The sequence below is a fragment of the Grampus griseus genome (genome assembly GCF_964374135.1).
Source record: "Grampus griseus genome assembly, chromosome: 10".
Lineage (NCBI taxonomy): Eukaryota > Metazoa > Chordata > Mammalia > Artiodactyla > Delphinidae > Grampus > Grampus griseus.
This window is the reverse complement of record NC_139004.1, coordinates 82,997,242-83,013,915: the sequence shown is the minus strand read 5'-3', so window position 1 is coordinate 83,013,915 and position 16,674 is coordinate 82,997,242. Positions and strand designations below refer to the sequence as shown.

Sequence of the window (16,674 nt, the reverse complement as noted above, 5' to 3'; positions counted from 1 at the left end):
TTTTTTTTGTTTTTTATCTATTAATTAATTCATTTATTTATTTCTGCCTGTGTTGGGTCTTCGTTTCTGTGCGAGGGCTTTCTCTAGTTGCGGCAAGCGGGGGCCACTCTTCATCACGGTGCGCGCGCCTCTCAGTATCGTGGCCTCTCTTGTTGCGGAGCACAGGCTCCGGACGCGCAGGCTCAGTAGTTGTGGCTCACGGGCCTAGTTGCTCCGCAGCATGTGGGATCTTCCCAGACCAGGGCTCGAACCCGTGTCCCCTGCATTGGCAGGCAGATTCTCAACCACTGCGCCACCAGGGAAGCCCCCATTATGTTTTTAATGTTAAAACTTTCAAGGCATTTTCTTGCTCTCAGATTTCTTTCCAAAAGTGCATTCTGTCTGCTCTGATGGGTTTTGCTCCTTGAGCATATCACAGTGTGTACAAAAGGTGGTGTACATATGTGTTGTGTGTGTCTGTGATTTGGATAGAAAATTCACGGGGGAAAACCCCCCACAATGACTGCAATTTTAAGGACATGAGAATAAAAAGGGCTAGGATGGAAAGCTAAGATTATAATTGTGGTGATTATTTCTGATGATATTACATCAGATTAGGGACTTGCTCAGGCCCAAGATGAAAATCCATTTTTTTTCTATGGGTTTTATGAGCTTATTTCGGATTGCTGGTTCTTAATACTAAGAAGCTAATTCAGCTATTTTCTCACATTTTTGAAAAGCCAAGTTTAGCCAAATTCCCTAACTTATTTTGTTTCCATTTTCAGAGCTCCTACGGATATGGTGACCTGTTCTCCGATACATGGAAAGCATTTACTGATTATGATGTTATACATTTGAAAACTTATGATTCCAAAAGGGTACTGGAAACTTTACTGAAATGCCTGTAAATAACTGTCATTACAGATGACCCACTCATCAAATAAATATTTAATCTGAGTTTCTACGAGCTATTACCATTGATTTCTAACTCAGTTTCTTTTGTAATAACTAGAATCATCATGGTTATTAACCATGTAGCTTTTAAAACCTTTTGTTCATAGCTTTTTCAGGAATATGAATTTCACTTGAGTGAAACAATTGGCTATGCAAAATATTTTGATGCAAAACAGAGATTAATTAAATTATTTTCTGTAATTATTTGTGCTGTTTTGGTGTGAAGGGTGCAAACTGTGTTCTCTTACCTTTTAAAATATCTTCATTCTTAGGTATGTTTTAAAGAAGCTGTTTTTTCCTTACTCCCCCGGATGAGGTACGGGCTGTTCTATAATACCCCTCTGGTAAGCATGTCATCTGTGGTTAACATTCCTGTTCAGAGAATTTATTCTTGATGGATTTTAAGATAACACATATAACTTGAGAACATCTTAAATAGTAATGCAGATATTATTCATTGTAATAGGAAATATTTTTTTATTTTAGATCTCTGGCTGTCAAAATACCGGATTATTCCGGGCATTTTCTCAGCATGTACTACACAGACTGAACATCACACAAGAGGGTCCCAAGGTAATGACTACATTATGGGTTCTGAGGTGGTCTTGACTTTTCACCCCGAATAAAAATCAATACCAGCTTTGCAGAAAAAGGAGATCATCAGCAGACAGTGTTTTCTGGGTTGTTTTCTGACCTGGAGTGATTTGAAATCAGATGTCAACAACCGAGAAAATTTCGATAAACTAAAGATAGTGGAAGAATGTGTTTTTTTCTCTTTTTCTTTTCCTTTTCTTTTCCCTGTATCTCTCCATCCTTCCTCAAACCCCTACCCAGCCCACATAAACTCTGCCCCCAAATCCACCCACCCAACCAAAAAGAAGTAGTATGATGGACGGGTTTCGCCTTCTGTGGCTAAAGTGGATGCATTTTTATCCCCTGAGAGAATTGTGAAGAAATCAGGCTAAAAAAAAAAAAAGTTTCATAAAGGTGTCCTTATTGAGTTTCATCTCTCGGTGAAAATCACATTTTAAGTTCATTTGTTCATTTATCTGTCCAGGCATACACAGCATTATTTTGCCTTTTCCACAGGATGGAAAAATTCGAGTCACCATTCTCGCACGGAGCACAGAATACCGGAAAATACTCAACCAAAATGAGGTTAGTTTTTGGGATGCATTTTTAATAGCGTCATATTGAATTTCACTTCCTATGACTGATGTGCTTTATTTTTTTCACATCATACTAAATGCTTTGATTTGAAATTATTAGCTTTTAGAAAAGTCTGATGGCTGTGCCCAGTTTATTTATTGGATTTCTACTGCAAGTCATCAAACCATCCATTGCTGAATGAGCTTTGCCTTACTGTAGACATTCATCACACCACCTCAGTGTGGAAACAGAGACAAAACTGCCTGAGTCCTGCCTTTGCGGCCATGGATTGCCAAATTTTTTGTCTCTGGGCAAACTAGCAGCAAAACAATGGGAGAGTATCTTTGGGGAGATGGCTGATGGACTGTGGCAGGACTGTGGCATCCAGCAGCAGATTAAGTTGGAAAAGTCTCCATCCTTTTCATGGGTGTCTTAGAAATTGTTCACCTCTTAGCCTCCCTGACTCATTTTCAACAACATCAATTCATAAATTATACTTAATCTTAAGGAGATCACCATGGAAGCCTCCCTGCAACAGCATGACTGGACGATGTCCTTGCAATAGTAAGGTTTGCTCGAATGTGGATGGCCTCTAGAAGCTGGAAAAGGCAAGGATTCTCCCCTAGAGACTCCAGAAGGGGTGCAGCTCTGCCTACGCCTTGATTTCATCCCAGTGAGGTTTCTATCTCATTGTGTAGGACTTCTATCCTACAGAACCATAAGAGGATAAATTGTGTTGTTTTAAGATGATAAGTTTGTAGTAATTTGTCACAGCAGCAAATAGAAAATGAAGACACAGAGAGAGAGATGAAACTGACTTACTTATTTGTAAACGACTCTGGCTGCAAGAGTAGGAGTGGGGAGATTGATTAAGAGCCGTTGCCCCGATAAGAGTTTAGATGAAGCGGGTGACACAGTAGGGATGACAAAATAAGTGGTTTCAGGATGTATCTTGGAGATAAAGCCTATGATACTTGTTGTGGGAATGTACAGTTATAGCCACAGGTACGGCCAGGAGAGGTAGTGAGAATCAAGCGTGAACTCCTGGGCTTTTGGCTTAAGCAGTTCAGTGGGCTTGAGATGGGAGGGAAATTGGGGGCAGGTTTTGATGGGGAAAATGTTTCACACAGATTAATTTGGGTGCCTCATCCAAATTATGTAGTTAGCATCTCTTCTTGAGATGCACATGGATTATGGAGGACATGAACATATGGTGTAACGAGGCATTGATTGTGAGCTGTGTGCATGGAAGAAATGAACAGTGTACGTATGTGTGTTTTCAACACCTGGAAATAAAAATGTCACGTAATGCAGTGTTGGGGTAGACAGGTGAGAAGCCTCATTAGCAGGCAGATCAATAGTACGTATTGATAGAGGTAACGGGTATTGGCTGCAATTATGTACCAAGTATATTGCTATGTGCTCCCCATACCTGTACGGTAACTTTCCCAGCAAACAGAAAATATAGGTATTTTATTATTATTCTCTATTCTGGGCAAGGACACTGAGGCTTATAGGTTTAGAAACATGCCCGAGGTCACCCAGCTAATGAGCAGAGTAATGAGCGGTGAGCCAGGTTCGTCAGGGTCTGAGCCTGCTTCTTCAGCAGAGCGTTCCACTGCCCTAACACAATTTGACCTTGGAGGAGACCGACCCACCTTGCCTCCCAGTCCATCGGGAAGGGGCAATCAGCTGCTGGAAAGAAATCCAGTGGAAGGGTAGCATCAGTGGGTGCTGCACTGCAGCCATCGACGTTTTCAGATCCAGCTCCGCAGATCGCCCGGATGCTCTTGCCCGAAGGTGGGATTTGGTAACTCAGCTCCAATACCAAGCCAAAGAGCGCCCAACTGGCTGCTTTTCTCCCAGGATTGGCATCTCTTGGAGAGGCAGCTCCCAGGCAGAGAAGAAAGCACCTTTCTCTTTTCCTTGACTCGTGAAAAGATAGCAAAACCCAGATGCTCTCATTAAATGATGGTTCCTGCAATCCTGCCCTACTTCAAGATTAGAATTGTGAGGGACATAGAGAACCATGACGATGCATTCGATGATCGATTAATCATGCTTAGTTTCTCTTCGCTAAAAGTATAGTTGTTTTCCTGCGTAGAGATGTTGAAAATGTTTTTCTGCCCGGAATATAGTATTTTCGGTGGGTGAGGTTCCAAAGCACTAGGGGTTTGTCTGAAATGAGATAATGGGTAGGAAGAAAATTCTGGAACAAAGTAGGTACCCAACGAATATATGTTGAAAGTTGAGGGACTAACTATTGCAATAACAATAGCTAACACTTCATGTGCGTCTATGTCAAGCCCTTTGCTCTTACGAATTGTCACCCCGCAGCCTCATAGCAACTCGGAGCAGTGCAATTTTAGGGAGGTAGCGTATCCTCCCTAAAATGCAGGCGTGGAGCCTGCACTTGAACTCAGTTAAGGGTTAAACACAATAGACCTGAAGGATATTTAATGCTTGAAAAATACTTTATATGAAAAATAAAAATTTGGGGACTCCAAGGTAAGTAAAACAGAAGAGAAGGAAGGAAAAGAAATTCTAAAGGTTTCTCTTATTTTCCCAGCTTGTAAATGCACTGAAAACGGTATCTACATTTGAGGTCCAGATTGTCGATTATAAGTATAAGTAAGTAATAACCCACTCTTGGGCAGACACTGTCGTCTTTGACTTTGATGAGTTAATGGGTGAGAGGAAGGACTTTGTAAATGGGAGTTGTTGGCGCATGTAGACCTGGAAGGGACAAGCGGACGCCATCGGTGAATGAAATGGGCAGGTGAGGACCCCAGGCGTAGGGGGCGGAAGCTCTTCAGCTGTGAGGGGCCTGATGCTGCCGCACCATCCCTTTTTTAAAGAGAAGTGATGAATCCTGATTTTCATTTGAAATTTCTGAATTTCTAAAAGTCGGCAACTAATTCCGAATTTTAAAAAAATGTTGTAGACTTCACTTGCCTGCTAGCTGCTGGGTTTCAACTTCTGACCTACAATATGGGAATAATTAAGGGAATAATTTGAGGTTCATCAAATAATATGAGGCTTCTAAAAATCTTTTCAAATATTACATTTCTTTTAAAATTCTGATACAAGTAAACAGCTTGGAAAGACAGAACCTGCCTATCATTTACTGTCTAGGTAACCCGTGTTGACATGAAAACAATAATACTGTAAAGATAATACATGTTCTTGGTAGAAAAGGTCAGAAAGGTTCCAAAGGAAAGTGAAAACTTTTCTCTCCCTCCTTGGCCCACCCACAATCATAGTCTTGTTGTCCAAACAGTTTTTTTCTATGTAAAAAAAAAAGTATACATATACCAGCATAGGGTGCCTGACACAGCTAGGTTTAAACTTATTGGTAAGTGTGGGAGTTTTGCACCTCATTCATTATACATTTGTTCATTTATACCACACATCTTTATCAGGTACCTACCATGGGCCTCGCAGTAGGAATTCAGTTATGAAGGAAGCATGGCTCTTGTCTTGAGGACCTCAGACACTGAATATGAATAAACAGCAGTTGCAAGAACAGCTGTCATTTATTGAGACTTACTCTTATGCTTCCCTAGCTCTGTCTCATCTCCCTCTTCTGAGAGTCTTGTGAGGTTGGCGAAGCTATTCCTATTGGACGGGTGACACTTCGCCACGGTGACTCCCCTCATTGCCACCTGAGGAAAAATGTGGAGGTAGAAGAGGGCCCGGGGTCAGGATGAAAGAACTGGGCGGGGGGGCACCTCTGAGGCTCTGTCACTGACTGGCTTTGAAGAATACGTAGGGGTTTCCCCGATGAAGGAAGAGTGACAGTAAATTCAGACCTTGCCAATCTGAGGGACACAGTAGTAACCTAACGGCATCGAGGTTTGTGAGTCCTGACCTTTGGGCCTTTTCCAGAAATAATAACTCCACGGATATATTCCCCCGGACAAATGCCCCTCCTTGCCTCGGTATCGGTTGGCATCCCTGGGGAAACTGAGGCACATGTACCTCGTGTGAGACACACTTGGTGGCTTTGTCTCCCTTCCCTTGTGCGGAGTGTGGGGTTTCTGTTCTGCTGGGAGAGGAAGCTCTTTAAAGAGGTGAAGCTGATTAAGAGGAAATTTGCTTTCCCTTCTTAGATGCGAGCGGACCTATTTATTTTTCTTCACTTGGAGTGGGTGGGACCGGGAGATCAGATTCCATTATGTTTATTCAGAGTGTTAGCCTCTGTCCAGCAATTCTTCCCAGCCTCACTGACTTTCGGTTCAGAGTTTGCACATCTTTTAGTGTCTTGAATTCCAAGACTACTTTTACAGTCCCAAGGTGCATACAATTGTGGATTTATCCCTCATAAATCCACAAAGACAGGAAAATGCCGTCACGGCATCCAAGACAATCTTAGGAGTACCCAGATGGTAATCGAATGACTCAAATCACACAAGGAGGAATTTATTTTATTTTGTAAAAATTCCTATATGATTTTAAGGAAATAGTTTTCAGTTTGGTACGAATATATCATAACATCACTTTAATGCTTGCTAATTTCATTTTTCATAAAGAGGGAGCAAGCCTCAGGCTCAGAGCTCTGCCTTGCAATGTTATCTACCTAGATTGGAATAATGCTTTTTAGTTTCATTATATCTATTTTTACAGTTTTCTTCATGTCATGAGTTACTGGTTTTCCATTTAAGACAGGTATAAAAGTTTTCTTCTAAAATAAGAAAATGTAAGTTTAAAAAAAAGGGAGCTTAACTTAGAGAAAATGTTATTAAGTAATTAAGTTGTTAATTTCTGGAGTAGATTTGTAATTGGCAAAAAAATATGGCAGAAGGTGCTTTAAATTGGGAAAGATATTGTATAAACGCTGTTACCATGAATCATGAGCTTACGCAACTTAATACTTTCCCTCTCCTCCCCTTTTTTCTTTTGTTGTTCTTTGTGTTCACAGGGAACTTGGGTTTTTAGATCAGCTAAGGATCACGCATAACACGGACATATTTATTGGAATGCATGGAGCTGGTCTTACCCATTTACTTTTCCTTCCAGACTGGGCTGCTGTGTTTGAACTGTAAGTGTTTGGGGACACTTTTACATTGAGGCAGCTGATAATGCTTTTTCTGCCAGCTGAGGCTTTCATTCAGAGCATCAAAAGGCTTCATATTTAATCATTACAAAGAAGTCACATCATGTAGGCATCTAAAAAGAAAAAAAGACCTAAAACTAAACATGTGAAGTCTGCAGCCTGCCATTGCCCTTAGCAAGCAAATATCTCTTTCCTTCCCCATCTCAGCAGGATTCGGGAGATGTGAATCTATGGTTTCCTTCCTCTGAGTGCATTTCTGTGTTCCTGTCAAACTGAAAGCGTCTCCCTGCAATCAGTGTAATTATTGTGTTAAAAGAGAACCTGGGGCTTCCCTGGTGGCGCAGTGGTTGAAAGTCCGCCTGCCGATGCAGGGGACACGGGTTTGTGCCCCGGTCCGGGAAGATCCCACATGCCGCAGAGCGGCTGGGCCCGTGAGCCGTGGCCACTGGGCCTGCGCGTCTGGAGCCTGTGCTCCGCAACGGGAGAGGCCACAACAGTGAGAAGCCCGCGTACCGCAAAAAAAAAAGAGAACCTGTGTGTTGCCCACCCATGTTCATAGCTGCGTTTTTCCATTAGCCAAGAGGTGGAGGCAACTCAGTTGTCCATTGACTGTTGAATGGATAAACAAAATGTGATACACACACATCCAATAGAATATTATTCAGCTTAAAAAAATAAAGAAATCCTGTCTCATGCTATATGACAGGGACGAACCTTGAGGACATTATGGTAAGTGAAATAAGTTACTCTCAAAAGCACAAATACCGTATGATTTCACTTATATGAGGTACATAGAGTAGTCAGATCCATAGAGACAGAAAGTAGAAGAGGTTGCCAGGAACTGGGGGGAGAGGTGAACGGGGACTTAGTGTTTAATGGGGACAGAGTTTCACTTTTGCAAAATGAAAGCATTCTGGAGATTGGTCACATAACAATAAGGTATACTTACCCCTGAACTGTACACTTATAAATGGTTAAGATGGTAAATTTTATGTCATGAGTTTTCTACCACAATTAAGAAAAAGAGAGAGTTTGAGTACCTGTATGCCTGGGTGAAGAGCACAGCTCCAAACACAAGCCCACCACTTTGCCTAGTGCTCACTGATTCCATACACAGGGAGACTGAGGCCTCAAGGGGAAAGTAATCTTCCCAGAGTGTTCCTTTAACTCGGTGGTTGGTTATGGAGACATGGACTTCTCTCCTTTAATAATTCTACTCTGGATACCAATAGTGATTACTGTTACCTGATTTCCCCTCCTTGCATCTAAATATTTTTATTTTATGGTTGCATTTTAAAAATGACTTGGCATTTCTTTTTTTCTTTTTTTTTTATTTGCGGTACGTGGACCTCTCACTGCTGTGGCCTCTCCCATTGCGGAGCATAGGCTCCGGACGCGCAGGCTCAGCGGCCACGGCTCACGGGCCCAGCCGCTCCGTGGCACGTGGGATCCTCCCGGACTGGGGCATGAACCCACGTCCCCTGCATCGTCAGGCGGACTCTCAACAACTGCGCCACCAGGGAAGCCCTTGACTTGGCATTTAAATGAGAGACTAATTAGAAAAAAGTTGTCATGAACTTCCAACACCCTGAAAAACATTTAAAAAAATATATATGTTAGAGAAATAGCCAGATAATTGTAGATTCTATTTCAGTTCTTCATTTCTTCCAGAGAGGAAGGGAGGGAAGGAAAGAAATGTCATTGAGAAATCTCAGGCCTTGGAGGTCAACAGACCTGGGATCAATTTCTGCTTTGGAGGATATGTTACCTACCCCAAAGCCACGTTCATATGTACAAAGATGGGGGTATTAGGAGTTAATATCTAGTTCACAGTCCTATTGATAAAGGTCCCCTCCATTCTTTAATCCTATTCTGCTTTTGGAAAGTTAAGATAATTTAGTTATGGGAATATTTTTAAAATAATCTCTCCCACTCTTTTGTGTGTGTGTGTTTCTATAAACAGTTTTATTGGGACATAATTTACACGCCATACAATTCACTCATTTAAATCGTATAATTCAATGGTTTTAATATATTGACAGAGTTGTGCAACCACCACCATAACTTTTTTTTTTAACATCTTTATTGGAGTATAATTGCTTTACAATGGTGTGTTAGTTTCTGCTTTATAACAAAGTGAATCAGTTATACATATAAATATGTTCCCATATCTCTTCCCTCTTGCGTCTCCCTCCCTCCCACCCTCCCTATCCCACCCCTCTAGGTGGTCACAAAGCACCAAGCTGATCTCCCTGTGCTATGTGGCTGCTTCCCACTAGCTATCTGTTTTACATTTGGAAGTGTCTATATGTCCATGCCACTCTCTCACTTTGTCACAGCTTACCCTTCCCCCTCCCCATATCCTCAAGTCCATTCTCCAGTAGGTCTGTTTCTTTATTCCTGTCTTACCCCTAGGTTCTTCATGACCTTTTTTTTTTTTCTTAGATTCCATATATATGTGTTAGCATACGGTATTTGTTTTTCTCTTTCTGACTTACTTCACTCTGTATGACAGACTCTAGGTCCATCCACCTCACTACAAATAACTCAATTTCGTTTCTTTTTATGGCTGAGTAATATTCCATTGTATATATGTGTCACATCTTCTTTATCCATTCATCTGTTGATGGACACTTAGGTTGCTTCCATCTCCTGGCTATTGTAAATAGAGCTGCAATGAACATTTTGGTACATGACTCTTTTTGAATTATGGTTTTCTCAGGGTATATGCCCAGTAGTGGGATTGCTGGGTTGTATGGTAATTCTATTTGTTTTTTTAAGGAAACTCCATACTGTTCTCCATAGTGGCTGTATCAATTTACATTCCCACCGGCAGTGCAAGAGTGTTCCCTTTTCTCCACACCCTCTCCAGCATTTATTGTTTGTAGATTTTTTGATGATGGCCATTCTGACTGGTGTGAGATGATATCTCATTGTAGTTTTTTTTAAATTTTTTTATTTAAAAAAAAATTTTCTCGTAGTTTTGATTTGCATTTCTCTAATGATTAATGATGTTGAGCATTTTTTCATGTGTTTGTTGGCAATCTGTATATCTTCTCTGGAGAAATGTCTATTTAGGTCTTCTGCCCATTTTTGGATTGGGTTGTTTGTTTTTTTGTTATTGAGCTGCATGAGCTGCTTGTAAATTTTGGAGATTAATCCTTTGTCAGTTGCTTCATTTGCAAATATTTTCTCCCATTCTGAGGGTTATCTTTTGGTCTTGTTTATGATTTCCTTTGCTGTGCAAAAGATTTGAAGTTTCATTAGGTCCCATGTGTTTATTTTTGTTTTTATTTCCATTTCTCTAGGAGGTGGGTCAAAAAGGATCTTGCTGTGATTTATGTCATAGAGTGTTCTGCCTATGTTTTCCTCTAAGAGTTTGATAGTTTCTGGCCTTACATTTGGGTCTTTAATCTATTTTGAGATTATTTTTGTATATGGTGTTAGGGAGTGTTCTAATCTCATACTTTTACATGTAACTGTCCAGTTTTCCCAGCACCACTTATTGAAGAGGCTGTCTTTTCTCCATTGTATATTCTTGCCTCCTTTATCAAAGATAAGGTGACCATATGTGTGTGGGTTTATCTCTGGGCTTTCTATCCTGTTCCATTGATCTATATTTCTGTTTTTGTGCCAGTACCATACTGTCTTGATTACCGTAGCTTTGTAGTATAGTCTGAAGTCAGGGAGCCTGATTCCTCCAGCTCCATTTTTCATTCTCAAGATCGCTTTGGCTCTTCGTGGTCTTTTGTGTTTCCATACAAATTGTGAAATTTTTTGTTCCGGTTCTGTGAAAAATGCCATTGGTAGTTTGATAGGGATTGCACTGCATCTGTAGATTGCTTTGGGTAGTAGAGTCATTTTCACATTGTTGAGTCTTCCAATCCAAGAACATGGTATATCTCTCCATCTATTTGTATCATCTTTAATTTCTTTCATCATTGTCTTATAATTTTCTGCATATAGGTCTTTTGTCTCCTTAGGTAGGTTTATTCCTAGATATTTTATTCTTTTTGTTGCAATAGTAAATGGGAGTCTTTTCTTAATTTCACTTTCAGATTTTTCATCATTAGTGTATGGGAATGCAAGAGATTTCTGTGCATTAATTTTGGATCCTGCTACTTTACCAAATTCATTGATTAGCTCTAGTAGTTTTCTGGTAGCATCTTTAGGATTCTCTATGTATAGTATCATGTCATCTGCAAACAGTGACAGATTTACTTCTTTTCCGATTTGGATTCCTTTTATTTCTTTTTCTTCTCTGATTGCTGTCACCACCATAATTTTATAAAATTTTCATTATCCCCCCAAATAAACTCAGTACTTGTCAGCAGTTACTCTCATTCCATCCTCCTTCCAGCCCCTGGAAACCACGAATCTACTTTCTGTCTCTATAGATTTGTCTATTATGGACATTTCATATAAGTGGAATCATACCATATGTGGGCTTTTCTGACTGGCTTCTTTCACTTAGCATCATGTTTTCAAGGTTCATCCATGTTGTAGCATGGATCAATACTCATTCCTTTTTATTGTCAATAATTATTCCTTGTATGGATATACCACATTTTGTTTATCCATTCATCAGTTGGTAGACATTCAGATCGTTTGCACCTTTCGGCTATTGTGAACACTGCTGCTATGAACACGAATCTCTCTCACTCTTGTTTACCGTTTATAAAACCTTTTGTAAGCACATATTTGGGAGGTGAATTTTTTCCCCAGAGAATTGCAAATTGGCCAGCAATCCCAGGCAAAAGCCCCATGTGTGGATGCCTTTGTGTCCTTAGATACAACTGTGGAGATGAACGCTGTTACTTGGACCTGGCCAGGCTGAGAGGCATCCACTACATCACTTGGAGAAGGCAGAGCAAAGTCTTTCCTCAAGATAAGGTAAAGTTCAGGACAAAACTCATCCTGTTTTCTTTTTAATTGGCTTAAAGTGTCTAGTTAATGTGACAAACTATCTTTGAACTTCAATCCAAAGATAAAATGGTTCTTCTCTGGAATCGTGAGTTGTTGTGCTTTATATTTGCAAATTGGGGGAAAGGAGAAATTAATTACTCTCTCTCTTTATGTGGAAAAGAGAACTTCATGAAATTTGGGCCTAGAGAGATCTATTAAATTATTTAGAGACGGGATCAGGAAACTACAGACCAGTGGGCTAAATCTGGCCCTCCAGTTGTTTTTATAAATAAAGTTTTATCGGGACATGGTCCTGCTCCTCTGTTTATGTGTTGTCTGTCTATGGCTGCTTGAGCACTTCATTGGCAGGGTTGAATAGTTGCGGTGGAGACTTTGTGGTCCATGGAGCTGAAAATATATGTTATCTGGCCTCTTACTGAAAAAATTTGCCTACCTCTGATGTAGAGCATAAACTGAAATAGTTCCTTCGGCCAAAGTAAAATAACTTTCTTCTTGTTCAGAAAACCACATCCTCGACACCTTACCAATTTGTCTTTTGCTTCGTTTGTGCAGGGCCACCACCCAACCCTGGGGGAACATCCGAAGTTTACCAACTACTCTTTTGATGTAGAAGAATTTATGTACCTTGTCCTTCAGGCTGCAGACCACGTATTGCAGCACCCGAAGTGGCCATTTAAGAAAAAACATGATGAGCTGTAAATGTGTGGGGTCTGTTTGCCAAAAGGGAGGGTTTAGACGGTCCTCCGCCCAGACTCACCTCACAGTTAAATAGGTAAAACAGCCTGTTTTCTCCTAGCCCCAAAGTACCTTTTTTTAATACCAAAACATGCCTTCAGGGTATTACTTATGTGTTTTGTAGTCTTTAACCGTTTCATGTGATTGTTGTGTCATTGCTATTTATCAAGATACTCTTTTTGCACTGAAAACTTTACTTTTTCTAGTTCAGAAACTGGGCCTGGGCTCACTGCCGTAACTGAGCTTTTTTCTTAGGGATACCAAAGTTTGCAACTTTCTTAGCTTTAGAATTTGTAAATGTTTTTATAGAATACCATGAGCTCGTCATTCAAGAGGCTTCCAACTTGTTAATGATATATTTGAGCAAATTCACAACTCATTTATTTGCCATGATTTGTTCACAGCACAGTTTGTAGTAGGAAAGGAAAACATGCAAACACACACACACACACACACACACACACACACACACACACACACAGAGTTGTGGTTCTCAGTACCAAGCTATAGGCCCGTGTTATAGATTAAACAGTATTATAAACAGATCTGTTTAACTGTATCAGAGTCTAAACTAACTCCTGCTGAATTCTCTGTTGTATCTTTTTAGTCAACGCCAGGTTATCTTCATCAAGAACCTGAATTAACCATGCTGTTGCATTAGTTGATATTTTGAACTAATCATGTTTTCCTCACATGTAACAACCACATATGATAAAAACAAATGAGGACGTCCTTTAGGACTGTTCTGTGTACCTTCTAGCTGGTTTCCACTGGTTCCTTCTTAGCCGTGGAGAGCATTTATAAATCAAATAGTGGTTTTGTTGCACACGTGCTTGTAAGTGCATAGACCTATGTGTATGCGTCTACCTCTTTTAGCATGGAAGTATTCCAGTCTTTGATTTTGCAAACTTTAAATTAGTCACAAGGGGAGATTTTTTTCCCTATGAAAAAAGTAAAGACACACACACACAAAAGGTAAAGACATGCATGAATTATCCAATTCAAAATGAATAAGAAGCCATAAGAAAGTGCTACTGATTAAACAGCGTATCTGAAATGCAGTCCCACTCTTTGAATGGGCTTCATTTCCTATTGTCTATGAACTTTCAATTTAGTGGTCAGAAACCATGGATTTATTTTACTGTAAAATGTGGAGTTTACATTTTATTAACACTTGAGCAGTCTAATTTAGAGACTAGCAACTTCTATTTTTTTAAGTAGGGGATTAACAGAGTACAGCAGAGCTAAGCATTTAAAAAAAATATTTTAGAGTTGTAAAAAAAAAAAAAGAATATGCAGCAGAGAAGTGACCTGAGAAATCTAAAATATTTATTATCTGGACCTTTACAGAACATGTTTGCTGACTCCTGCTTTAAAGGATTACGAACAGTTTTCTAGAGCTGAGGAATATTTATTAAAATATCTGTCAAGGAATTAGTGAATCACTGTAGCAATAGCTTTGATTTGAGATCTTAACATTGTTTTAAAAGACTTACAACATATGAATTTTGAAATGAGTGGTGTTGCTGCCGTCCTTTGTCCAGTATACTGAGTAACCACTGAGATTGCTCACATAAAAGGAGCTGTCAAGACCACATTGCACTTCTAGTCAGAGAGGTGTAAACATCTGAAAAAATGGCCTCAAAAAAGGTTTCAACAGTTTATCTTCTTACGTCATTTAAAAAACTATGTGGCAATGCGATTCTGTAGATGATCAAGAATTTCAGACGTTGAGAACAATTTCATAATAAAATGTTACATTTGCATATTTCACATTTAAAGAGACAATATGTTTTACAGAAACAAGAAAATACATTAGATACTTTATGGAACTGAGTTTTATCAGACTTTTTTGATGGGAGCAAAGGAAGGTCTTCAAATTGTTATAAAACGTAAAATGTAAAGACTGCTCTTTTTATGACGTCTTTGAAGAGGTGCACGTCATTGTTTGTACATGTGGGGTATGGCCTTGGAATAAATCGTTTTACGATTTATTTGAATACCGGACTATTTTCAGGGTTTTCTGTGTCTGAATGTCAGAAGCTTACATTTTTTTTCGGCAATCTGGCAGCTCTAGATTGTACAAATTGAGTAGCTCACTGATGAAGAATTCAGCTTAAGGAAAAATTGTACCTTACAATTATTTAGCAGTTTATCATATGATGCTTTCACAAATGTTATATTGCATAATCTTTTTAAAATGACATAAGAATTGTTCCCATTTCTATTTATTTATTTGTTTGTTTATTTAGTTATCTGGCTGCTCCAGGTCTTAGTTGCAGCACGCGGGATCTTCATGGCTGGATCTAGTTCCCTGAACAGGGATTGAACCTGCGCCCCCTGCATTGGGAGCGTGGAGTCTTAACCACTGGACCACCAGGGAAGTCCCAGAATTGTTCCCATGTTTAACGTGAAAAGAGTCAGATGCTGTTTAAAGGACTTCTCTAAAGATCACAGGTCTTCTGATTCCATGTCCATAGTTCTCCATTTATTCACTCAATTATTTACTATTGATGGAGCAACTACTGGGTACCATCTCTACTCTAGGTTCTGGGGATACAGCAGTGAGCAGAACAGAAAAAAGTCCTTGCCTTCATGGACCTTGCGTTCCGGTGGAGGAGACAGATATTAACCTACGTAAGGGAAATATATTGTGTGCTGGATGTTGATACATGGTATGGACAAAACTAAAATGGGGACGAGGGATGTGGCGCTCTGGGGTGGGGTGGAGTTGGGCACACTTAGGTAGAGGATAAGGAAATCCTCGCTGAGGTCACCTTTGAGTCAAGATTTAAAGCAGCTAAAGGAGGAGGAAAGTAGACAGCAGAGCAAAGAGCATCCCAGGAAGACTGGATGGTGCGTGCCAAGGTCTTGAGGCAGGAGGATGCCTGGTGTGTTTGAGGAACAGCAAGGAAGCCAGTGTAGCTGGAGTGATCGAGGGGCAGAGGAGTAGGAGATGAGGTCAAAGAGGCAATGGGCTTGGGGTGCAGATGGCAAGGCGCTTGTCCTTTGATGCTTATGAGTTGGGAGTCATTGAAAGGATCTCAAACAGGAGGAATGACCCGACTTACTTTGAAGAGGCTTTGAAGAGGCTAACTCTAGCTGTTATGCTGGGAATAGACTGTGGAGGGATGTCTTAGGTCGTGTTCCCTGGGAAATAGACTCTGGGATGGAGATTCATACACAGGTGGGTCATTGGGGAAGAGGCTCATGATTAACACCTGTGAGGAAGGGGCCCAGTCTTGGGTGGAGGGAGGAATGGCGCTGCAATGCAGTAGCAGGAGAGGCCTCAGGGGGGCGATGCGCAGGCTCCTTAGGCAGGGCAGGTCTCTTCAGCTGAGGGCAGTTCGGCCGTAATCCATTAGTAGCCAACATTCCCAGCAATCGGGAGACTGCGATGGGGGGACTTCCGAGACCCACTGAAGCATCCACAACGGGGCCAGGGTGATGCCCTTCAGCTTGTTCCACTCGTCCTTCTACTGCTTGCCAGCAGGCTTCTAAGGCTTTATTCGATTCAGATTTTTTTTTTTTTTTTGCGGTATGCGGGCCTCTCACTGCTGTGGCCTCTCCCGTTGTGGAGCACAGGCTCCGGACGCGCAGGCTCAGCGGCCATGGCTCACGGGCCCAGCCGCTCCGCGGCATGTGGGATCTTCCCGGACCGGAGCACAAACCTGCGTCCCCTGCATCGGCAGGCGGACTCTCAACCACTGCGCCACCAGGGAAGCCCTCAGATTTTATTTGTTTTAAAGACTCCTTATGGATGATCCCGTGTACTTCATATGGTAGAAGGCGAGACTGGGCTTTGTGGGCCATATGAGTTCTCTGTCCCATATTACTATTCGTTGGTCCCCACCCCCAATCTTTTAAAAAATGTA

The 16,674-nt window shown here is 40.9% G+C and overlaps 1 protein-coding gene across 2 annotated transcripts in view; it reads left to right on the top strand.

The window, feature by feature from the left end:
• EOGT (EGF domain specific O-linked N-acetylglucosamine transferase) overlaps positions 1-15,102 on the top strand; it is a 35,581-nt gene extending 20,479 nt beyond the window's left edge. The window contains exons 10-18 of one of the 2 annotated variants that reach the window (XR_014297329.1): positions 765-857; positions 1,206-1,277; positions 1,420-1,506; positions 2,023-2,091; positions 4,652-4,713; positions 7,004-7,123; positions 11,929-12,031; positions 12,617-12,836; positions 15,052-15,102. Coding sequence is in view for 1 of the 2 variants with exons in the window: in XM_082664005.1 (XP_082520131.1) it covers positions 765-857; positions 1,206-1,277; positions 1,420-1,506; positions 2,023-2,091; positions 4,652-4,713; positions 7,004-7,123; positions 11,929-12,031; positions 12,617-12,763 (753 nt within the window). In the remaining variant the exon portion in view is untranslated. Of the gene's footprint in view, positions 1-764; positions 858-1,205; positions 1,278-1,419; positions 1,507-2,022; positions 2,092-4,651; positions 4,714-7,003; positions 7,124-11,928; positions 12,032-12,616; positions 14,755-15,051 lie in introns of those variants that run through there. The other variant, XM_082664005.1, reaches the window with a different exon arrangement.
• The last annotated feature ends 1,572 nt before the right edge of the window (positions 15,103-16,674 follow it).